Source organism: Vipera berus (genome assembly GCF_964194415.1).
Source record: "Vipera berus genome assembly, chromosome: 3".
Classification (NCBI taxonomy): domain Eukaryota; kingdom Metazoa; phylum Chordata; class Lepidosauria; order Squamata; family Viperidae; genus Vipera; species Vipera berus.
In genome coordinates, this window is record NC_138204.1 from 84,660,268 (window position 1) to 84,686,203 (window position 25,936).

Sequence of the window (25,936 nt, forward strand, 5' to 3'; positions counted from 1 at the left end):
CTTATATATAGCAAAAATGTCTTTGACTTCCTGGCTTATGTTCAGCTAGACAGATTTGAATCCTATTATCTAAGGGAACACCTGCTGCCGGCATCAACTTCCCATCGTCCTGTGCGCTCCCACAGGGAGGGCCTTCTCAGGGTACCGCCGGTTAAGGAATGCCAGCGGGTTATTCCCAGGGGAAGGGCATTCGCTGTGGATGCGCCGGCCCTATGGAACCAACTTCCCACGGAACTCAGGACTGCCCCCAACCTTCGCTCATTTCGCCGGGACTTGAAAACCTGGTTCTTCGAGCTGTTTGGCCCAGACTGAGGGGTTTTAATTAATTTAATTTAATTGGGTTTTAGTTTAACTTCAGGGACTGTAATTTAATCATAGTTTTAACTGATTTTAATTTTGTATGCTATGTATTTTAATTTTCCCTGTAAACCGCCCTGAGTCCTACGGGAATAGGGCGGTATATAAATTTAAATAATAAATAAATAATAAATAATAAATGTCGATTGGGTTGTGATATTAAGCCTTATGAATATTTAACTTTGTAAAAAAACCAACTTTTAAAACAGATAGTAAAAAATGTTTTATTGCAAAGCATGGGCAGAATCTGGAATAATTATTTTAAATTATTTATTTTGTAGCAGCTATTTTAGGGATGCTCAATAATTACAGATAAGATCCTACTTGCCTAATAATACACATCAACCCATAATTTAAGCACTGAATTTCTCAGAAAGGATCACAAGTCTTGGTTGCTTCAAATAGGCTGACATGCTATCCTTTTTGACTCAGTCTGTTTCTGAAATCAAGCAGACTTAAAAATTTCATCAAAAACTGAAAAGCATATTTAAAGTTAAAATTACTGATATTATGATTTATGGAATAAAGAGTCAGAAGAGCCAATAATGGAACTTCAATGGTTCGAATTTTTTTTTAAAAAAAGTTTGCTTCTTTGGACAATATTAAAATGAATTCAATGTATAATATGGCTACACCAAATTTGTGTAAGATATTACAAGTGTATTGGACTATTCAATGAGTGTATCTGAAAAGATAGACTACATTTTCTTTCTTGGCAGTTTAAGGAATTAGACTGCCAAATGCACCAACTCATTTGATTTGGTGATGTCCAGTTTTGGTTTCGTTTTGAAAGAATATTTTAATATATAAGTAGAAAAAGTTGGAAAAAGTTTTCAAGATAAAATATGTTAATTATTTTGAACCACATTCCAAAACTGCAGAAATTGACTGTAGAGTAGGCTTTACATAATTAAAAAAAGAATCCCCCAAAATTGGGAAAATGGAAAAGCCCATCCCCCAACCACCTATGATATAGCCATATCTAATATGCATAACTGACCTGATCACTGTGGTTTAAATTTAGCTGCTGCTGATTAAAAGTTTACCTGTTTGAATAAACTATTATTTTTCATAAACAAGACACAAAACAAAATGAAACAGTAAATTAATTGACCTGGGGGTATATTATATTCATTAGGTATTGCCACTTTGGATTATATGTTTATACATATAATTCTAATAGCCTCAATGGGTATGCTATACTCATTAGTTTTTGCCGCTTTGGATTATATGCCTATACATATAATCCTAATAGCCTCAGCCAGCATAATCAATGTGAATGATTCCAGAAACTCATGAATTTCTGAAGAACTACAATATCTCCACAATTTGCCTACTGCCCCTACCCAGTTTACTTAAAACACTTGATGCTGTGTCTGTGTGTGTGGTTGTTTTTTTTTGTGTGTGTGTGCATTGCTTATATATCATCACACAGAACATCTATACCCCCTACTGGCTGAAAAGATTAGAAAAACTGCTGTTTAAAGTGTATACGAATAGGAAATAGGATGAAAAGTCATGAATGGATTTAAATTCACAGTGCAATACTATTTTATCATAAAGTTACTCAGTGTTATTCTTTTCTTACATTCTGCATCTTCAATAATTGCTTTTTACTGTTATAATATACTAGACCCTATTAGACAAAACTAAACAATCTAACAATTTAACAAAAAGCTAAATGTTTCAATTTAGAACATACATTTACAATGTGTGTTTACTGAATAAACACATATAGATAAAACATAATGCCCATATTGGTGATGAAAGGGAAAAAACCTTCCAAGGCAGTACCAATATAGTATTATCCAGACTCAGGTTTCATAAGGTACTACAGTCATGGCTGAAATTGTTGGCACCCCAGAATTTTTTTTTCAGAAAATCAAGTATTTCTCACAGAAAAGTATTGCAGGAACACATGTTTTGCTATACACAGGTTTATTCCCTTTGTGTTTATTGGAACACAACAAAAAAAAGGAGGAAAAAAAGCAAATTGGACATAATGTCAAACAAAACTCCAAAAATGGGCTGGACAAAATTATTGGCACCCTTAATATTTGGTTGCACACCCTTTGGAAAAAATAACTGAAATCAGTCGCTTCCTATAACCATCAATAAGCTTCTTACACCTCTCACCTGGAATTTTGGACCACTCTTCCTTTGCAAACTGCTCCAGGTCTCTCTTATTGGAAGGGCGCCTTTTCCCAACAGCAATTTTAAGATCTCTCCACAGGTGTTCAATGGGATTCAGATCTGGACTCATTGCTGGCCACTTCAGAACTCTCCAGCGCTTTCTTGCCATCCATTTCTGGGTGCTTTGTGACGTATGTTTGGGGTCATTGTCCTGCTGGAAGACCCAAGATCTCGGACGCAAACCCAGCTTTCTGACACTGGGCTCTACAGTGCGACCCAAAATCCTTTGGTAATCCTCAGATTCCATGATGCTTTGCACACATTCAAGGCACCCAGTGCCAGAGGCAGCAAAACAACCCCAAAACATCATTGAACCTCCACCATATTTCACTGTAGGTACTGTGTTCTTTTCTTTGTAGGCCTCATTTCATTTTCGGTAAACAGTAGAATGATGTGCTTTACCAAAAAGCTCTATCTTGGTCTCATCTGTCCACAAGACGTTTTCCCAGAAGGATTTTGGCTTACTCAAGTACATTTTGGTAAACTGTAATCTTGCTTTTTTATGTTTCTGTGTCAGCAGTGGGGTCCTCCTGGGTCTCCTGCCATAGCATTTAATTTCATTTAAATGTCGACGGATAGTTCGCGCTGACACTGATGCTCCCTGAGCCTGCAGGACAGCTTGCATTCCTTTGGAACTTGTTTGAGGTTGCTTATCCACCATCCGGACTATTCTGCGTTGCAACCTTTCATCAATTTTTCTCTTCTGTCCACGACCAGGGAGATTCGCTACAGTGCCATGGGTTGCAAACTTCTTGATAATGTTGCGCACTGTGGACAAAGGCAAATCTAGATCTCTGGAGATGGACTTGTAACCTTGAGATTGTTGGTATTTGTCCACAATTTTGGTTCTCAAGTCCTCAGACAGTTCTCTTCTCCTCTTTCTGTTGTCCATGCTTAGCGTGGCACACACACACACACAATGCAAAGACTAAGTGAACTTCTCTCCTTTTTATCTGAGGTGTGATTTTTATATTGCCCACACCTGTTACTTGCCCCAGGTGAGTTTAAAGGAGCATCACATGCTTGAAACAATCTTGGTTACCCACAATTTTGAAAGGGCGCCAATAATTTTGTCCGGCCCATTTTTGGAGTTTTGTTTGACATTATGTCCAATTTGCTTTTTTTCCTCCCTTTTTTGTTGTGTTCCAATACACACAAAGGGAATAAACCTGTGTATAGCAAAACATGTGTTCCTGCAATACTTTTCTGTGAGAAATACTTGATTTTCTGGAAAAATTTCTGGGGTGCCAACAATTTCGGCCATGACTGTATGTAAACTTTTGAGTTTTCATAAACTCTTCATAAAGAAAGATAAAATAAATACAGCCTGCATTTGAGTTGTATCTGCCCTTAGAATGTGGGGTAGATCACAGAGAAGAAAAATGGGTTTTCATTAAGGTTCTAGAGCACAGGTCTGCAACCTGCGGCTCCGGAGCCGCATGCGGCTCTTTCACACGACCGTTGCAGCATCCCCATGGTCAGTTGATCAAAATTCAGATCCTTGGCAACTGACTCATATTTATGACGGTTGCAGTGTCCTGGGGTCATGTGATCCCCTTTTGTGATCTTCTGACAAACCAAGTTAATGGGGAAGCCGGATTCACTTAACAACCGAGTTACTAACTTAACAACTGCAGAGATTCACTTAATAACTGTGGCAAGAAAGGTCCTAAGATGGGGCAAAACTCACTTAACAAATGTCTCATTCACCAACAGAAATTTTGGGCTCAATTGTGGTCTTAAGTCGAGAACTACCTGTTTTTGTCCTCCTATCCAACCTTAAGAAATTTCTATTTTATGTGGGGGGGGGGAAAGGGAACATAACCCAGAATCACACAATGAACACCACAGATGGATGGAACACCAGATATTCAATATTTTTTGAGTTATTATGTTTCTTACCTGAGTTTCCATTTCCATCTTCCTTTGTTTTATTTCTTTTAACTCTGCTTGAGTTTCTGCTTCTCGCAGTCTGACTGTCATTAGCTCATCCTGAAGCTCATTTATAGTATTTTTTTTAGGTGGGTCTTTCCATCTTCCAGAAGTGCGAATTAGATGACGCTAAAAACATGGCTACGTCTTAATATACTTTCACAGATTTTGTTATTTATCCTACAGTGTAATATTTAGCACTGCTGCAGTGCTGAAGAGTTATTTTTTCAAATTTTTACATTTCAGCAATAGAACAATATAAGCTAATAAAAGGTAAAGGTAAAGGTTCCCCCGCACATGTGTGCTAGTCGTTTCCGACTCTAGGGGCCGGTGCTCATCTCCATTTCAAAGCCGAAGAGCCAGCGCTTGTCCAAGGACGTCTCCGTGGTCATGTGGCCGGCATGACTAGACACCAAAGGCGCACGGAACGCTGTTACCTTCCCACCGTAGTGGTCCCTATTTTTCTACTTGCATTTTTACGTGCTTTCGAACTGCTAGGTTGGCAGAAGCTGGGACGAGTAACAGGCGCTCACTCTGTTACGCGGCACTCGGGATTCAACCCGCCAAACTGCTGACCTTCTGATCGACAAGCTCAGTGTCCTAACCCACTGAGCCACCGCGTCCCTTGTAAGCTAATATATGGCTTTAATTTCGCTCACTGTTGTTCCTACCAAACTATATTCAACAGCAGTTCCTTCTGAGAAAACACATTTCAGAGTAGGCTGGAAGACCTTCTGCCTTTCACCCAGCAGGTTTAAAACCATATCAGCTTTAAGGAAAAAAAACCCATAAACTCTTGTTTGCTAAAAGCAAGAGCTCAAAATGAACGTTAGGCTCTCCCAGCCATGACACAGGGTTCATTTACTAACTCATTTACTTTTTTTGCATGGATTCCACCACGCACAATTTAATGCCAAATTGTTTTAGGAACTGAGTGTTTATAGAATTACCTGCCAGTGTTCCTCCAAATCCTTAACTTGTTGCCGAAGTTCTTTTAAACCCATAAGAGCTTCTGCTTCTCTTAATTTCACTGCAATCAATTCTTCTTGAAGTCTAGCAATATTATTCTCGTCAGGGAAAGAGCTATTCCTCTGCAAAAAAATGACAAAAGGCACAATACTGGCATAACATCCACATCTTCCAGCCACAGGGTAATTTACAAGCAGATAGGCTCTAATAATTCAGAATATAAAAATCATCCTTCCTCCTCAAATAGGGAAACCATTCTTTTGGAAGGAGCATGTTACTTATTTCTTCCCTATAGTGATTAAAGAACTGTAACGATGACAACACAAAAGTTGTAAAGAAGATAGTATCTCTGTGGCTGACCTTATTTGGGCTCAGAAGTACTAAGCGGGAGAACACCAAGGGTATATAGGCTAGGCTGGGAAGTTGAAAAGACAACCCAGAAGAAAGTAACACCAAACCATTCCCGCATTGAGTCATTGTAGCAAGGTGGTCACAGTGTTGAATCGGGAGACCTAGATCCTAGAGGAGACCTAGATGAGTCCACCCTCAGCCCCAAAAGCTGTCTGAGTGGCTTGAGCCAGTCATCTTCTCATCTTCTCAATGTATTTTACAGATGCGTTGTTCTGGAGGAAAATAGGAGAGAGCAGTATGTACAGTGCTATGAGCTCCTAAATGAAAGGTGGAGGATGAATCAAATAAATCAAGCAAGCAAGCAAACTGCCAAGAAAACTATCTGGATCTTCCCATGAAGGCACCAGTAATGAGGGGTTGACCTTAATTTGAAGATGACTTTTCTTTTTTTTACTGATGAGGGGTTGACCTTAATTTGAAGATGACTTTTCTTTTTTTTAAACAGTACTTTCAGCTATTATCGTCTTCCATACACGACAATTATGTCTGAACTGTAGGAAAATGGCAGTTAACCAAGACTCAAAGAAGATCATCACATCAAGTTCAGGATGCAAAAAAAAACCCCACATAAATTACAATACATTTTAGGTATTCAATTCAAAGGTAGCTTGACTGTTTTCATATAAAAAGAATAAAAAGTGACCCATCCTCCAGCTGCCTTAATAATTTACAGCAAGAGTCAAAATTCTATACAAAGGATTCTCCACATCTTGGGTGCATCAATGGAAGATTCAGATCATCTCCCAACAGCGGTATTGAAAAAAACTGAATACACAATAATGTGCATGATACTAAATATAGTGCACAAATGCAAATATACGCATGAGATAGTCCTTCAATATCTTCGGCTAAATCTAATTATGGACAACCAATCATTTCAGGAACAAACATTTCACTTTAAAGTCATAATTAAAACTGACCAACATTGATCATGCACCTTATATTCTATTCTGTTTCAATGGAAAATAAATTTTCCAAAGCACCAACATGCAGATCAAGAAATGATAGTTGGGAATTAATCAAGGAGAGAAGCAACCGAGAACTAAGGAGAAATTTCCTAATGGTGAGAGCAATCTATCAATGGAATAGCTTGCCTTCAAAAGTTGTAGGTGCTCCATCACTGAAGGCTTTCACAAAAAGACTGGACAACCATTTTTCTGAAATTATAGGGTCTCCCGCTTGAGCAGGGGGTGGGACGAGAAGGCCTCCAAGCTCCCTTCCAACTCTATTATTCTATGTTATGCAACGTATGTAATGGTCAAAGGATTTGGAAAACTTTGATTCTACAGAGCTTTTGTGGTTTGACTTGCCTTTTCCATCTCAAGAATCTTATCTTGCATTTCCTTCAGGGCACTGTGTGATTCGGCTTCACTCAGTTTTGCTTCAATCAACTCTCTTTGCAACTGCAGCACAAAGTCTTCACTGTGGTGGGAACTGCTCTTATGCTACAGAGCAAGTAAATCCAACATCGGTGTTAACAGAAGGAAAGGAGATATCTTAAAATGTAAAATCATGCACACAATAAAGCAGACAAAAAGACATTTAAATAAGCTGTAATATTTGAAATAGCAAAGCCTCTTTCCGTAAAAGATTTCTGTTCAAACCTACAGCATCACAACAAAGACAATGCTACTACTTTTGAAAGACCGTTACCGTGTACACCTTCATTTTCTTTCAACTGTGATTTTTCCCTATTTTAAACACATAATTACAATTAATTGTTTCTAAAAGCTGAAGGAATACAGATCTAGTTTTCTTAAGGTCTAATAAAGCTACTCAATTAGTCATAAGTTTTAACATTTTGTGGTAGTGCTAAAGTTTTGTTCCACCTGACTGACAAACCACCCAGTTCCAAAGATATAGTAGAATTATTTTAAGACTAAAAGTGTGTTTACTTCTCTTCTTAGCCACTAAGTCATCGTGTTTTTCCAATTACAGGCAAGCTGAGTCAGGCAGTCTGCAGCAACATGACTAACTCTGACTAACAGAGAAGACAATCTTTCATTTTCAGAGTTTATTACATGAAAAGCAGCTAGAGCCATTCCTTTCATTGCAGAAGATAAAGTAAAAAGATTTATGCACAGTGATCAAGAGTTGGTTAACAGATTTGTATATGTGCCATTATCAAATGCTACTGAAAGCCTATCGAGGAAATATGTGGCAATTGCCAAATAGCACTATGCACTATTGCCAGAACTGCATTAAGGATTTCACCTTTGAGTGCAACTGCAGCCAGCAAATTACAGCAGCATCAAATGTACTTTCACATCCTGGTTGTCTTTATCTAAATGTCAACAGTATTTAATAAAAAGGTAAAGGTAAAGGTTCCCCCGCACATGCGTGTTAGTTGTTTCCAACTCTAGGAGCCGGTGCTCATCTCCGTTTCAAAGCCGAAGAGCCAGCACTTGTCCGAGGACGTCTCCGTGGTCATATGGCCGGCATGACTAGACGCCAAAGGCGCATGGAATGCTGTTACCTTCCCACCGTAGTGGTCCCTATTTTTCTACTTGCATTTTTACGTGCTTTCAAACTGCTAGGTTGGCAGAAGCTGGGACGAGTAACAGGCACTCACGCGGCACTTGGGATTCGACCCGCCAAACTGCCGATCTTCTGATTGACAAGTTCAGCGTCCTAACCCACTGAGCCACCGCCTCCCTACAGTATTTAATACATTGTCTTATATTTTAGCTGGCTGCAACTATGCAACTGCACAATGGATAGTTGACCCTCTTTTTGACAAAACTTTTGTCACTGTAATTTATTGCAAATATCACTCCTACCCAAGCCTCTGGGCAGCTTACATTTTATAAAACATAATGCAATCCGTTAAATTACATGGGGTGTTAAATACACTGGCCAACAAGATCCCTGATGACAATTTCCTAATATGCAAAAATCAGTGATTCACTTGGGAAAGAAAATACACATTAACGCATACACTTAAACCTGGAAAACTGAGACTCCCTTCTCTAAAAAATTAAGCTTTCTAAATGAAATATGAAAGGGAAGGGTTAATTTCCCTAAGCCTCCAAAACAGTGAGCTGCCTTCTGAAAACATATTTTATGCACATAGAGAACAGGACTTCTTAAGTTATGAACTATGAATTCCATCAGACTTTTCTGGAGTTTGTGAATCCCCACAATTTCAATTTCTTATTCAAATCAAAAAAGAATGAGCAGTTTTTCATTTACCTTTGGGCAACCTAGTTTTATTTGTGCAAGCTAAATTTATTTCAAAGTGTTAAGGAATTGGCCATTAGTTTTTACATGAAAAATGAGAGGGTAGAATCTTATTTGTAAAGATTGTATTTATCTTTACTAGGGAAAGAAAATCAATTTTCAGTGCTATAAAATAAACCATATAAGATATTTTGTGTATTATTTATTTTTTATTTTATTTTAATTCCATTTATATCCCGCCCTTCTCCGAAGACTCAGACTCAAGCTTAGCAGTAGCCTTCATTCTATGTATATGCCTGCTTATTAGGGCTTTTGCCCCCCCCAAGCGGCATTATTACAAAGTCAGCTTAATTGCCCCCAACAATCTGGGTCCTCATTTTACCTACCTCGGAAGGATGGAAGGCTGAGTCAACCTTGAGCCTGGTGGGATGCGAACCTGCACTAATTGCAGGCAGCTGGTGTTACTTAAGGAGGCATTAGCCCACTGCTCCACCAAGGCTCAGTTTTCTGCAGTGGAAGCTCCCAGCTTTTAAAACATCCTCTAAAATTAGGAACTATTTGTAAGGAATATATGTTTTCAAAAAATTGTTACAAATACTCAGTTTAAATGAGGTCCAAGTATTCTTTTTTTGAGAGCAACTTATTTAAATTCAGTTTCATTATCTGAACTTTATGTCCAGTTATTCTCAACTGATAATATTTATTTGGAATACAATCAAGAAGTGTAAATTCCCCCCCCCAAAAAAAAATAGAGTCCTCTTCCAAGGGCATCTGATTTAAAGCAACCAAAGTTTAAAAGTGACTTTAAAAAAGCCATTCAGTATGGAAGTTTTTTTTTAAAAAAATCCACAATTAATTATAGCATACAAAATACTTGCAGAACATCCTACATTATTTTTTATATTATCTTAGCCTTTTTTTTTAGGGAGCAATGTCACATTTAAATACACTTAGTTAAAACGCTACCGATACAAAATTCTAAATGAGGCCATAAGACAAGAAGGCACCAATATAAAATATAAGATACTTGGAAAACAACCTTGCTTTTAAAACAATACACAATGACGGAATGACAGTTGACAGATTCTGGATAATATTCATTATAAAGTTTTCACTGAAAGAAAATTTCAGGTCACAGTACTTGAACTGAGTATCAGCATCTGATTTAAAAACCAAGGAAAGCTTTATATAGCATTCAGTTCCTTCTTGTGGCATCCATCCATTGTTTCTCACCACATTCTTCATGGCTACCAAGTCAGTGCTAAAATCTTTTTTTTTAAACCCTTTTTTAGTTACCTCAACTGAAATGGATTTGTAATCCCTTATCTAGCCAATCATTGTAATAGTATATAACTTGTCCAAAGCTACCCAATTTAATGATTTATATCTGATAACTGTCTCAGACAATTCCTCAGACACATACATGCCAAGCAATTTAGAATTCTTTTAAGGTAATACAAATCAGTTGGAGCTATAATGTAGCACAAAGCACAGATACAGAATTAAGATGTGGAAAATATCACACCTGTTAAAAACCAAATTCAAAAGTAAACTTGGGTTTTGTGTACATTAGACACCTCAAAGAACTGGAATACTATTTCATATGATCTGAATTCGATCTTTTATTGCTATAGTTTGGACTGAATCACCAGGATTGTTAATATGACATTGGACTAATCCTGTTGTATCAATCAAGCATATGATCTCCTTGGTTATATTTCCAGAATCTAGAATTTATCAATGCATTAAGTGAGAACTTTAATCTGAGGGGAGAGGAACTGTGATGATAAATCTACACCTTGTTAAAAGAATGGGCTGTTAATATATCCTGTCAACACTAAAATAAGTATTTTTTTCCCATAAGGGGGCAAAGAACATTTTTTTGAAAAAATTGTTACAATTTTATGAAGTTGTTCTGTTTATGACTTAATTTTCCCATTTTAATATAATATTATATTGTTAATGAGTTACGTGCAATTTATATGTATATAATTTTTCTATTTGTTTGGTATAACCTTTGAAAATTAACTTTCAAACAGACTATATATCATAATTCCTTATTTTTCACTCCTATGGTGCATCTGCTACAAATTTTCTAGTGATAAAAATAAGTTTTAAAAAATAAGAAAAATTTTAAAATTTCAATATTTATATTAAAAAATGGCCATATGAAATTAAGCTTAAATAAAGTTTTGCCAAAAGAACAGTTATATTGAAAACTTTAGGCATCTATGTTTTAATAGAACTTCTAAATTATTGGTTGTGTTAAACTATTCCAGCAGCCTGAACTTATAACAGGTCAGAAAGTTATATAACAAAGATTAAAAATTGATGTATTTTAAAAATATGCAAAGATGCTTGCATTTTTTAAAAGAAGTTCCTAATGCTATTGATATTGTTAAGTAGAATGTAATTCTTATTTTAAAAATAAAGCACTTTTATTAAATAATAAACCGAATAGTTGGTTTTGCAAGTAGCAGGAATGATTAATGTAAGAGATTCTACCGTACTACAGTGTAAGAATTCTGAAAGTGCTTATAAACAAAACTTTATTATTAGAAATAACTTCTGAAGAGCGTTCTTCTGTACTTGCAAAACTATAATTATCTCCAGAAAGCTGTATTTTCTTTGTGGGTCCTATCACATTGCAACCCTCTGGGTTTGTCAGTTGTCACCAACAGAAAGTAACAACAGCTTTAATGCTACATACCATCCTTACCTGCTGCAATTTGCAATCGCTGGTTGGAAGACATGAACCATGGCAGAGAGCTACTCTCCATAATCTCTCTTTCATACATGAGCTAAACAAGAAGAATCTCTTTCACAGGTAAGCTAATCATCTATCTTTTCCACAGAATCCTTAAGATTCTAATCAAGTCCAGTACTTCTGCTTTCGTTATTAGTTCTGCTAGGCCAGGGGTAGGCAACCTTGGCTCTTTTATGACTTGTGGACTTCAACTCCCAGAATTCCTGAGCCAGCATGGCTCAGCTTGGAAACCTCTCCCTTTTCCCTCAGCATGGCTGGCTCAGGAATTCTGGGAGTTGAAGTCCACGAGTCAGAAAAGAGCCAAGGTTGCCTACCTCTGTGCTAGACTCTAACCACAGTAAAGATGTTCTTGCCTTATGGAAATGTTTTTTCTTATGCTTTCATAACTCTGCACTATTATCATCCACAACCTTATCAACAGAAGTAACAGGCTATAAGATACGTCTTAGTATCAATTATTTGCTAATGAACAAAACAGGTTTAGTAGGAGTTCACTGTTATTTTCTACACAGTAAAGCTGAAACCAATTCTAGATTGGAAAAAACATCTTCCAATGTTTTTCAAACAGTGCAGACACAATAAAAAGTGTCTATATGTTCAGACAAAAAACAGTATTTTTGTTTTGCTGAAACCTATTTGATCCAAATTTGCACAGGTAACATAACCAATACATTAAAAAAAAACCTTCTACAACTGAGGTTCTAACTTTATCCATATAGGTGCCCTCCAAATGGGTCAGAATCCCAAAATTGCTAGCTGGAAAGCTGGAAACTGCAGCCTATCATATTTGGACGGCATTAACTTGATAATAATTTTAAATGGTAACTGTGACACATTACATTGACAACTTAATGAAGCATATTAAAATGCTTTCATCATCCCCTCCTAAGTGCTTTTTAAATTTCACAAAAATCTGTTGAATTATGTATCTAGTCACACAACACTGTGTGACTAGAAATAGAGGGAAATGTAGGCATCCTGTAATTACACTTTACAATCATTTGCTTGCATATGCCAGATGTGATCATAAGCAAATATATATTAGGAAGTTGGCTCATTAAAATCAATAGATTTTGCTTTGGAGTAAATTAGATTCACATGGGATTCTTCACACATTTTCAGTTTCGTTTTATCAATGAAGATTCAACAATATTCAGTGAATTTGGAAGAACAGAATAGAACAGAACAGAAACCAAGCCATGATGAACACAAATAAGCACAAGTGAAGGAAGATCGGAGGAGATCAAGGTGCTATTAGCCTTACCCATTGTTGCTGTTGCTGGAGCTCTCTGATGGTATTCTCAGCTTGTTCTAGTTTAGTAATGGCCTCATCACTCTGTTGTTTGATGGTGGCCAACTCCCGTTTTGTAAGATAGTTTTCCTCAGCTTCCTGAGCCCTCGTCACTTGTCCCTTAGGACATAATTTTCTTTTTAAAGCAATTGGAAGATCGATCCGGGGAAGACCGAGAGTTTTTCATATTTATTCTGCCGTACAGTCAAGCACGTGCAAGTCGTCACATAATTGTTAACAGCCAATATATCAATTTAGTAAAGTAAAGCAGTTTAGTACTGCACCACCTTAAAATGTTTAGTATTCTTATGCAAGGTCAACTGAGTATTTGCATTCAGTCAACTCTGTTCATGCATTTATTACCTCATTTGGGCATGCACACATCTGTTACAAATTCATAGTAATCTAAGGAATTAGTGGCAAAAGATGAGAGCCCACAAATGATTTAGAATCCTGGATGTTATTACAAGTAACATGCAGGCATGTGCTTAGATATTATCTGATATGGCACAATTACTGAATTAATTACCGTAAACATTTCATATGAAAATGCATGTAGGTATCCATGCACTAAAAATAAAAAGCTGAAGGCTTGTTTGGTAGCAGGAAAATAATTAGTATGAAATACTAAAGCAGTATACCTGTATCAATCTATCTGCCAAGGAAGCACTTTCCTACAAAAAGGGGAAAAAATTCAGATAGAAATAAGAAAAAGGGGAAACGAAGTAACAAGAGTAAAAACAAGAGAATTATGCTCAAATTTTGCCTACTTTCCCAATACAATAAAGTTAAAGCCTGCATTTTCCCAATAGTCAAATATTTCAGTAGCATAGGTTAATTGATTTTGAAAAATAATATATATATATATACATTTTTTTCTTTAAAATTCAACAGTTCCTTGCTTAGAGAATTCTGCAGGTTTGTGCAGAATGTATTTGTTTCAAGTGTTACAAACTAAAAGGAGGCATCATCTGAGCATATTTAAAAGGTTTGGCTACCCAAGAAAGGCACAACCTAAGCAGGATTTAAGGAACAAGATTTCAGTAATGAAAAAGTCAAATATGAAGAGCTGAAGTATACAAATGAAATATGGCTAATTTTACCCAAACATGACTAATTTATCATTTACAATGGAAGAAAACTTTCAGAATAATTCAAATATTCTGGCATTTTTCAATGCAGACACATCCACTTTAACCACAAATGTATCAGACAATTCCACCTATAAATCCAGCATCTTAGAACAAGATAAATCAGCAGATCCACATGCAAAATTTGCTTTAAGGAGTAAAGCACACAATTAAATTTATTTTATTTATTTTATTACATTTATATACCGCCCTTTCCCTGAGGACTCAGGGCGGTTTACAGGGAGTTAAAAATCAACCGTACAAAAGTTAAAAAACCAATTTAAAAAATATTAAATCAACCCTGTACTATTAAAAACCCCAATTAAAATAAATTTCTCCTCAGCCTGGGCCCGAGAGCTCAAAGAGCCAGGTCTTCAGGCCCCGGCGGAATGATCGGAGGTCGGGGGCAGTCCTCAGCTCCACCGGCAGCTGGTTCCAGAGGGCAGGCGCTCCCACTGAGAAGGCCCTATCCCTGGGTGTCACCCGCCGGCAATCTCTTACCGGCGGGACCCTGAGCAGACCCTCCCTGTGGGAGCGCACTGGGCGAAGGGCGTTTGATGCTGGCAGCAGGTGTTCCCTCAAATACCCCGGACCCAGGCCATGTAGGGCTTTATAGGTGATAACCAGCACCTTGAATTTCACCCGGAGGGCAACCGGAAGCCAATGCAGCTCGCAGAGTAGAAGTGTTACATGGGAGTATCGGGAGACCCCCATTACAACTCGCGCGGCCGCATTCTGCACCAGTTGAAGCCTCCGAGTGGTCTTCAAGGGCAGCCCCATGTAGAGAGCGTTACAGTAGTCCAAACGGGAGGTCACAAGCGCATGAGTAACTGTGCGTAGGGCGTCTCGGTCCAGATAGGGACGCAACTGGCGCACCAGGCGAACCTGTGCAAAAGCCCCCCTGGTCACGGCTCCTATGTGATCTTCAAAATTGAGCCGTGAATCCAGGAGGACGCCCAACTTGCGAGCCCTATCAACGGGGGGTAACACCTCACCCCCCATCGTTAGAGGTGGGATAACTTGGTTAACCTGAGATGCCGATATGCACAGCCACTCAGTCTTGGCGGGATTGAGATGAAGCCTGTTTCTCCCCATCCAGACCTGAACCGCCTCCAGGCACCGGGACATCACGGAGAGGGCATCACTGGGTTGGTTCGGGGTGGAAAGAAAAAGTTGGGTATCATCAGCGTACTGGTGATACCCCACCCCGAAGCCACGAATGATCTCGCCCAGCGGCTTCATATAGATGTTGAACAGGAGAGGCGAGAGAACCGACCCCTGAGGGACTCCACAAATGAGAGGCCTCGGGGCGGATCTCTGCCCTCCCGTCAACACCGACTGCGAGCGGTGAAAATGAAAATGGGTTTGTTCTAGCAGATTACAAGATTTTTAAAAGCCAGATAAACTTCTTCATATTTACAGATTAGGTAAAATTTATATTGTAGACAATATATTCAAGATGATTTGAGCTTTTAATCCTTTTCTAAATCATTTTCTATGATTTAGGAAAGCAATTTCCATATTTTTTTCTGATCCTACTTTGTGACATCCAAGAGAGGAACCTTAAATAACAAGTAATATTTCCTCAGAACATACTAAGAAAGGACAGCTCTCGTTATGGGGTATAGCCATATCCTAGGGAAGAACAACAAAATTCTAGGATCAATAACTAAACTTTTATACTCTTTTATTTTTAAAATAGGTTTTTTTTTTAAAAAAAGAGCTATGATCAAGTATTGGGGGGAAAGGGAAACCTATATATTCCCACTGAATATCTATCAGAGAGGGAAGGGTGGGTTATATTTCATGCTATGAGGGGCAAATTGCTTTCTACAACTGAGGAAGAAGGATCTCAATGATGTCATACTGATAGACGCCAAAATACATTAAAAATATCCCAAGAAAGGTACTAGCTAATCATTCAGAAACACTTCCTGAATCACAGTCCTTCTCAGAGAATTTCAATTTCCTAGATTTAAAAAGCTAATTAGAGCATGGTCTATCCTAGAAGATGGGCACTCATACCTTACTAGGCTTTCATTACTTTTCAAGCTTTCCTAAAATGAAGATCAGTCTCTAAAAGCTTCTACGAATGTAGCATGACATAATTTACACATATGATGGTTTAAAAAAAATCCCTTAGATCAGGGGTGTCAAACTGCCGGCCCGCAGGCTGGACGCATCATCCGGAAGCCACGCCCACCCCATTGCCCACAATGGCAAAACCGTCCCAATACATTGCGCGACGTCACGTGACGTCGCGAGTTTGACATGTCTGCCTTAGATCCTTTGGGCTAAACTTTGTATGAACCAATAGAGACCATTTAGAAACATGGCAATTAAAACAGTTCAAGAACAATTCAAGATAAACGGCAGACACTCTGATTATTCTAGATATGGTACCTGATGCTAGGGTTTTTAAAATATATTTTAGGAGCTGGGAGCAAGATTTGATTAGATTTAATTAGATTTTTCCATCTTATAATTAATTTGATAACTACATTTTTGGATATTATAGAAAACTTGGAAGAATGGATATGCAAAAACCATTTCATGCTACCTCAAAAACCATCGTGAACAATATACTCATCTTATTTGGGCTAAAGGAGACAAAAATAATAATGTCCACTACTAGCAGGGAACTGCTTAGGCAGAAAGCAGAAATTCTTGCAGTTATTCTTGCCTCTACTAATAAGAATAAAATAAAATAAAATTCTGCCAAAAATGTAAACATTTCAAAGCAGCAACACTGAAGAAACAGAATATTTTTGACAATTTGCATATGCTTCAGATTTTCTGCTGTTCTTGATATAAGACCAGGCCAATATGAGCTATTAATCATAGCTTTCACCCTGGGTAAAGGTCAGCCTATTTCCACAATCCTAAGAAAAAGCAGAATTTTTCAGATTGTCCTCTCATTGGTAAATATTTCACACAAGTATATATGCCGTACCTTCCGCAGGTTAAAATAAAGGAATTGCAATGGAACAAAAATCTGGCATGATACAACCCAATTATGTGCATCGTAATTCATATTTTCTAACAATGCTGCATGAAGAATTTAAATGATATATACAACACTTCATTTTTAAAAATAAACCGTTATCGTTGCTATCACTGTTACATAATTAGGCTAGGTCCAGTTATTTCTGTTCAAATACATTTTCATCTTCACCATGCAACTGCCTGACACAGTTTTTTTCCTTCATTAAGGAATTAATTGTGACACTATTACTTGTACTCTTCTCTCTCTCTCCCCCCTTCTGAAAATTAATGAAACAGGCTTATTTTAGGACATACTTGATCCTCTAACTGTGAGGGTGGGGTGGGGGAAAATCACAGCTCATATAAAAGGGATCCAATTTTCTAAAACGATTACATGTCATTCTTTATATGCCTATAGTGTATCTAGGAATTAAAGGATGAGGCAAAGTGGGAGAAAGTTACTTGAACTTATTAGAAATTACTCATATTTGGATAGAGACGTAAGTAATTTGGAATTTGACAGAAATTTTATTCTTCATAGCTATTCAATAGAAAAAGATTTTTTAAAAAACCTGGAAGTGAGTATATTTGCAGCAGTATGAGGGGGAAATGAAGTTCTTCATTTGATCTAAGCGTAAACTCAAGAGAAGATTTACTGAACAATTGATAAATGTTGTAATTCAAATGGTACCTCTGTTTTATTTTCTATGATAAGCTTGGAACAAAAACAAAATTTCTAAATGTAATTCAAGTTTGAAAAATTGGACAGCAGCTAGATGGGGTGCCTTATAATTTCAGATCTCCCCTTAATTTTTCAGTTGTCAGTACCAAAGAAATGGAAAATTTAGGTGGAAGAACTATTACACAAATGCAAAGAATTTTTTTCTTAATGCACAGTAGAAAACAACTTGGCTTCCTTTCTGTAACACTACCTGAAGATGCCAACTTTCGATTATTGTCGACTGTAAATATACTTTTAATTCACCTGTCCCATTGAATTCCACGATACCCACACACGTTTTCATACAAAATGACAACTACATATATATACTTATTGTGAAAGCCGATCAATACAAAGAACAGGAACAATACCACATTATTAAACTTCATGCAGCTATTCTGTTATTAATAAAAAGTTTAGAATTAGCATAATTCAGGCTTCAGTTTCTTGGACACTTACTTTTTCCAGCGTTTCAATTCGCTGTTTTAAGAGTCTGTTTTCTGTTCTCAGTCTCTGAAAATCAAGCAAAATTGTAAAGAACGTTATCTGAAATATTTATCAAATAATTTCTATCTTCTGAAACTGAAAGAGATTAATTTTTAAAAAAGAAAATGGGTCGTTCTGTAAACTGCAAGGCTTATAACAGCTGCAGACTCAAAGCTAGATTCTTCTCAGTATTTCCTCAAAGGGAGAAACAAACATTTCTCTCAAAGCTACTTCTGAATTAGCATAATTCTATTAATCTTTGTTATTTCCTGTTATATTCATCAAAAAAGGGGAAAAAACCTACAACAGGATCCTAAACATGTATATATTAAAAATACAAAAAATAAAAATAAAATAAACCCCACAGACATATACTTCATGTAGGTTTTGTAATAATAATCCTGGCCAATCTGATTTTTTATTACACAAATGAAATTCTTATTATCCTGCTCGTAAGATAATTAACTACTTACCTTAATTTCAACTTGTTCTTCCATTTCCTTTGTTTTTATAGTAGTATATTCCTTTTCTAGCCTAAAATGTATTGAAAGCCATGATAATCTCTTTTTAATAATGCGTAGCTGTAGTTAAGTCAGTATGCCAAATTACTGTTCATATTAATTTTAACTTCCTGCCTAAAAGATGACCACTTTTTTGCATTTGTTGATGTAGATATACTTTTTCTCATCATGAAACTAAAAAAATCCCGATTTGAACCATAGCTCCCTTGAATTTTGGGTCAGCCTTTTTTTTCATCCATACAAATGATTCTGCACACAGAACAGCTGGTTTTGATGATCCATGTTTGAACTGAAAAAGGCATGTTTTAGATGTTTCAGTTTACACACAGAATGAAGTAGGCCTGAGGTAAAACTGTTTTATTCTTTTCAGAGTTGTTTTAAGGGTAAAAGAGAAGGGAAAATGTTTGGGACATCAATGGCTATGGGGAGGCAGGGGTGAGAAAGAAAAGAAGAAGGTAAGATAATGGGTAGGCCAGAAGAATAGGCCCTATAGAGAGATAATGGAGGTGCCTACATTTTCTGCCTAGGGATGAGAATAAACTCTTGGTTATATGACTGGAAAATAAATTGATTTTCTAGAAACACCTACATAATAAAATTCACATTCTTATGTAGAAAGTAAATGTCATAATTTAATGATTCCCTTCTTTGTAATAATAGCACGGAGGCTTTTTTTAAGAAAAGAAATACCTACTTTTTCATCTTTTTTACATTATATTTGACTTGATAAGCCATTTGGATTAACTTGTCTGGTCCACCATCAAATTGACGAGGAACAACCTTTTGAAAGTGCTGGAAAGAAAATGAAAGCAGAGTCAGAAGTGAGAAATATGGGTTTATACCCCGTGTGTCAAGTAATACAATACAATGGCATATTTAGCTTACCTGTAACATCCCTTCCATGTCAAGTTGCATTAATTCTGCTTGATTCATCTGAAGCAGCGCTACGCCAACCCGAAATACAATCTCTAAACCCTGTGAATAATGTCATTATTTTCTTCTAGATACATATTTGTAATGCTTATTATTTAAGAATTTTTAAAATAACCTTACATTGATATATTTATTGGAAAATGTCACTAAACTTAATTAACAACTATTGTTTTCATTATAAATGGGGACTTGAATTCAGCTTCCCCAGAAACACAACATGTTAAACAAATAGCCATCAATCTACATTAAACTTACCTCAGACATAAATATATCAAATATTCTTGTTGCAATTGGTAATGGGAAAGATGTAAGAAAAATAGTTAAGAACCATGAGGATGCATACATAGAAGTATGGAAACTCTGCGCCTGGAAATGCATAAAAAGCTCTGGAAGTTGCTCCTGAAAGAACAAACAAATCAAAGAGTCATTTTTCAAGTAACGTTCCTGAAATATGTATTTTAAAATATTTTACATTGTTAAGAGACTGGAATTTGAAATCCAATCTGGAAGGCTTCATATGTCTGGCATAAAGTCATTAAAGACTATTTAAAAGAACATTAAACCATTTTTATAACCAGAAGTTAAGCACTGTTATGTCATTAAAACATTTTACATAGGGAACATGTTCCAAATACAAAAGACAATGTCTTCAAAAACCATAGATGACAGTGCCATTGCTTTCTACATTCCATGCTTTGAGCATTTTTCTGCAACTATTGAATACTTTTTGCAATTCATTAATGCTTATGCACTCAGCTTTTTAAACCTACTGCTTAAAAATACCCTAGATCAGGAGTCTTCAAACTCGGCCCTTTTATGACTCATGGACTTCAACTCCCAGAATTCCTCAGCCAGCATGCCTGGCTGAGGAATTCTGGGAGTTGAAGTCCATGAGTCATTAAAGGGCCAAGTTTGAAGACCCCTGCCCTAGATTAACTACATATGGGCAAGAGATAACAGATTTTTTTTAATGTACCTGTATCATGGATTCAAATTGATACATACAAAGGCCCAGCTCAGCCATACTTGGTTTGAAGAGCTCTCGAAGACGATAATCTTGCATTAATTTAAAAAACACACAGAAGGCTTCCTCCTCTGGCATCTGTTTTGAAGGAGATTACAATCACAGCTTAACCTTCTTAGTTACAAGCACTTCAAAAGTTCACAAGAAGTTTTCAACACCACTTAATTGCAGGTGTAATTCAAGAGACGTATTTGGAAAAAATTACACCTGCCAAGCCTTTAAAAAGATGTGTTGAAACTGCAGCACTATATATTTATTGCAGTATCTAAAGAAGCGAAGAAATAATACTGTTGGTGTTCTCAGGTCCTTACAGCCTCTCTATGTATGGTAAGCAAATGGCACTGCAGATGTTGACAAGTCTCCTCTTTGTTCTCTCAATTTGATAAATATGTTCTGCGATTCACATTATGATCCTGGGTCTTTCTACACCAGACTTCTAACATATCTTGGCAATAAAAAAAACATTGTAACCAATTTTTCTATTATCCAATACAGTGCTCACATAAAACATCTTTGAAAATGGCGTTATCTGTGACCTCACGTTGAGAAAAAAAAATCCCTTGATTTATAAACCATAGAGGATTATTCCACGTATTGTATCTTGCTAAGCTCAAGCATCAAACCACATACAGTTATGGTTTAGTATCTTTGTGAATGAGACTATATATGACTTGCTGGAAGGTGTTACAATTCTCTAGACCTCTTCTCCCATAGAAGAGCTATTTCTATATTCTAGAACAAGTCTTCACAAGCAAAAAAAAGGCCAATGTAACAGGATTTTCTCCCTTTTAGCAACCAAGGGACTAATATATAGTTGCCTGCAGAAGAGAAATGAACAAGATTAAGAGACTAGATAGTCACCTGTCGGTATAGGTTCTCCTGCTGGAGCAGGGGGCTGGACTAGAAGACCTCCAAGGTCCCTTCCAGCTCTATTCTATTCTAAGATCTTCAGACCTTGGCTCAATGCCAACAACTTAAAGACTGTGCTTTGAAAAACATATATATGACAACTCCCAATACGAGGGAGTTCTAATTTGTAAATATTGCTCCTCCTTTTATGATGACTCTGTTACTTTAAATCAGGGGTGTCAAACTCAATTTCATTGAGGGCCGCATCAGCACTGCGGTTGCCCTCAGGGGGCCGGGTGGGTATGGCCAGGGTGGGCGTGGCCTACTGGGTGGGCGTGGCTAGAGTGCATGTGGCCTACAGGGTGGGCATGGCCAGCTCTACATCGTTCGCATCAAGGGTGCCTATGGGGGCCTGGGCAGGAGTGGGACAGATCTGAGGGTCTCTGGCAGAAGGAGGGTCTCTGGGCCAGGGCCAAGGCAGTGGGAGCCGTTCCCTCACTGTTTCCAGGATGGCTTCGTGGGCCACATGAAACCACTTCGTGGGCTGGATCTGGGCCCCAGGCCTCGTGTTTGACATGTCTGCTTTAAATGAAGTAGTAGAATTTCAAGATAACTTTTGCAGGGCTTTTTCCCCCCTACCTGCATAAGAAGCAGACCAACAATAAAAGCACTTCCTTGGCAATAACCAACCTCACGATCCACTAAAGAATATGCCTAGAAAACATTAATAAGAAGGTAACATTTAGAAAGAATAATGAATATCCACATTGGCTTTCCCAAATAACGTTAATGTTTTCTATTTCCAGAGGTGAAGGTGCAAATGCCACTAAGATACAGAAAATGTCTGTAGCTTATAAGACATCATAATTACTGACTTGGCACATGATATTAAGATAAAATGAAACAAACCATAGTATAACTTAATACGAATAAATCATAGTTTTATACAGATACAATAATAGTAAATTAGATATTTATTTATTTATTTATTTATATTTATTTATTTTTATTTATTTTAATTCCATTTATATCCCGCCCTTCTCCGAAGACTCAGGGCAGCTTACAAGCTTAGCAGTAGCCTTCATTCTACGTATATGCCTGCTTGTTAGGGCTTTCACACACACCCCAAGCGGCATTATTACAAAGTCAGCTTAGTGCCCCCAACAATCTGGGTCCTCATTTTACCTACCTCGGAAGGATGGAAGGCTGAGTCAACCTTGAGCCTGGTGGGATGCGAACCTGCACTAATTGCAGGCAGCTGGTGTTACTTAAGGAGGCATTAGCCCACTGCTCCACCAAGGCTCTTATATTTTGAAGAAGGATTTTTTTAATGAAATTCATTTTAATAACTTTCAAAATTTATTCAATAAAACGCAGGAAAAATTTCCATGTTCCATGACAAGAACAATAAATAATTAGGATACCAAGCACTATTATTCCTAATATGTCGGAAAAGAGACAAGAATACAGAACAAGGCTTGCTCCATGTCACTATCATTCAATGCCTGTTTAATAATGTTAGTTAGTTCAATCAACAGTTTGATTTTATGACATCTTCTTACATTCTAGTCATTATGTTTGAGAGTTATAATTCAATTTATTTTCTTTAAAATAAATGGCTTTCTCCTTTAGTTAGTTTTATATTAGCCAGCAAATGTAATATAAAAAAAGGAAAGTGTTTTCAATTAGACATGTATTTCCAAAACCTCCAATTTGCTACGTAAGACTAGCTACTATCCTCCTGATACACTATTCAAAAGGAAACTGTAGTCAGGAATATTTCAAAGCAATTATATAGAATAAAGTCAAGGACAGTTTACAAATGTATTGCCTTGGTTGTCTCGGGGATCTACGCCAGATGTGCCAACCTTTCAACAATAGTTAATTCTTCCTCTAATATTACAGGTTTTAATTGAAACTGTGAAGCCTTTTGTACTTCCTAAAGGTCACTTCACATTTTTATTACAACATTTCACTTACATAATTTTTCATTTACAGATGAAAATGTCTTTCTCACATAGCTATATACAAAGCAGGTTAAAAGTTCATGGATTCTGCAGCATTTTCAGATCACAAGACAAATAAGGCTGAAATCCAACAAGTCAACAAGCTATCTGGAGAAACTTTAGCAAAGTAGGGGAATGCCAACCTTCATAACTCTGAGCACTGTATCCATAAATGAGGCAAGGACCTATTTTTAAGAGGGAGTCAGAGACATTAAGTGGTGAAAAGATTGCATTAAGCATCTAAATCTTAAGACTATGTAACATTATGAATGTATTAAAATTATAGCTATCACTATTTGGATCTGGACATTTTCTATGTTTAGTCCTAGATGGCGTTACACTGCCACCGTTGGGACTGTCATCACATTTGGGGTTCTTCTTGGACCAAAGTTCCTACTCAAGCAGCAGAGAATCATTTTAGTTTGCCATTTGAGCCCACATTTGGACCAAGAGAACCTTAGTCTCTCAATGCTTTGGTGATCTCACATTTCAAAAACTGCAATATACTTTTTACAAGGCTGCTCTGAAAGATCGCTGGAAGCTGTGACTAGTTCAGAATACAGTAGCACATCCAGTTATTGGGTGCCTCAATATGTTAATATAACACCTCTCTTCTAGGACACACACTGATTACTACTAGTCTAGATGCAAATCAGCATGCTGATTATCACGTATAAAACTTTTAACGGCATACAGTCTAGTTATTTGAAAGATGTCTTTATAGTTGTTGCTGTCCTATACTGACCCATCAGTATCCAGCTTCCATCAGTTAGGCCAGGGGTCCCCAACCCCCGGTCTGTGGACCGGTACCAGGCTGCAGCATGCCAGCAACCGGTTGACACAAACAAGCAAAGCCCCATCTGTGAAATGCAGGCAGCACACAAAACCACATAGTCTCCAGTCCATGGAAAATCCTTTCTCCACGGAATCGGTCCCTGGTGCCCAAAAGGTTGGGAACCTCTGAGTTAGGCTATGTGATAGGATCCAAAAAGTGAGCCTACTCTATCACAGAGACTAACCTCTGGAATGACATCTCCCTAGAGCAGTGTTTCTCAAACTCAGCCCTGGGATATTTGGGGAGTTGAAGTTCCCATTTCTTAAAACTGACAAGGTTGAGAAACACTGCCCAAGAGATTTGTACATCCTGCACCTGACTTTATTTGGATGAGCACTTATCCCCGGGCCACGTTTTTTACACTCCTGATCCAAAACATGTACTAGCTCATTTTTAGTGAAGTTTAAGGAAGTCTTGAAACAATATCCCATAAATACTTTTGTTGGCTATTACCCACATTGTACAGAAAAGCAAGACAAATCACTGTGCTTTATTAATTATACACACTAAAACAAGAATGCTCAAGAAGACTGAAAGACTCAAGAATACTGCATCAGCAAGGATTGGGTATTAGATGGACATAGCCTTTTCCTCCTCTCTAGCATCTAGTATTCAGAAGTAAAGGAGCATAACAATAAGATTTATATGGAGGAAGTAAACCTTTTTATTGTCCATTAAGACATTAGGTTGCTAACTTACCTTCATTACATTAAATAAAACCTCCTGCCCAAGGCTATCTTTTTCTTTAAAAAAGTCATGTTCAGGATACGTTCTAGCAATGTCTCTTCTTATGAGCTTTTCACAAGGCGAAGTCATTTTCAAGAATTCTGAATATTGATCCTTAATTGTCATATTCTGAGCTGTGCACAAAAGCTGCCAAACTATTGCTCGGAAGTGATGTGGTATCCCTTTTCGAACAAGTTCCTAAAGCAACAAAATATATATGCATTTAAAATCCTGATGAGTTTTATTTTTAAAGTGGACAATGTAGCAAACTGACTTCAAAGTAATGGACAAAGTTTTCAACTTTCTATAAGGTTGTGAAAAGTGAAAGTTACCCAATATTCTCCAAAGCACCAGAGGGTTGGACAAGAAACAATGGTTGGAAACTGACCAAAGAGAGAAGCAACCTGGAATTAAGGAGAAACTTCCTAAGAGTGAGGACAATTAACCAGCGAAACAGCTTGCCTTCAGAAATTGTGAGTGCTCCATCACTGGAGGTTTTTAAGAAGAGACTAGACAGTCACTTGTCTGAAATGGTATAGGACAGGGGTCAGCAACCTGAAACAGTGAAAGAGACACTCAGAACCGGTTCCCTCACAAAAGGAAAAACTGGGAGCTGCAAA

General features: G+C 37.3%; 1 protein-coding gene across 3 annotated transcripts in view; it reads right to left on the reverse strand.

Moving 5' to 3' along the window:
* Positions 1–25,936, reverse strand: part of EVI5 (ecotropic viral integration site 5) — a 93,957-nt gene that overhangs the window by 40,605 nt on the left and 27,416 nt on the right. The window contains exons 4-16 of one of the 3 annotated variants that reach the window (XM_081324338.1): positions 25,290–25,514; positions 22,389–22,463; positions 20,853–20,978; positions 20,132–20,275; positions 19,829–19,918; positions 19,638–19,735; positions 18,896–18,956; positions 18,396–18,449; positions 13,742–13,774; positions 13,074–13,220; positions 7,173–7,307; positions 5,433–5,573; positions 4,453–4,611 (exon numbers count right to left, since the gene is read on the reverse strand). In XM_081324338.1, coding sequence (XP_081180464.1) covers positions 4,453–4,611; positions 5,433–5,573; positions 7,173–7,307; positions 13,074–13,220; positions 13,742–13,774; positions 18,396–18,449; positions 18,896–18,956; positions 19,638–19,735; positions 19,829–19,918; positions 20,132–20,275; positions 20,853–20,978; positions 22,389–22,463; positions 25,290–25,514 — 1,488 coding nt within the window. The remainder of the gene's footprint in view (positions 1–4,452; positions 4,612–5,432; positions 5,574–7,172; positions 7,308–13,073; positions 13,221–13,741; positions 13,775–18,395; positions 18,450–18,895; positions 18,957–19,637; positions 19,736–19,828; positions 19,919–20,131; positions 20,276–20,852; positions 20,979–22,388; positions 22,464–25,289; positions 25,515–25,936) is intronic. The other 2 variants (XM_081324339.1, XM_081324340.1) reach the window with 2 other exon arrangements.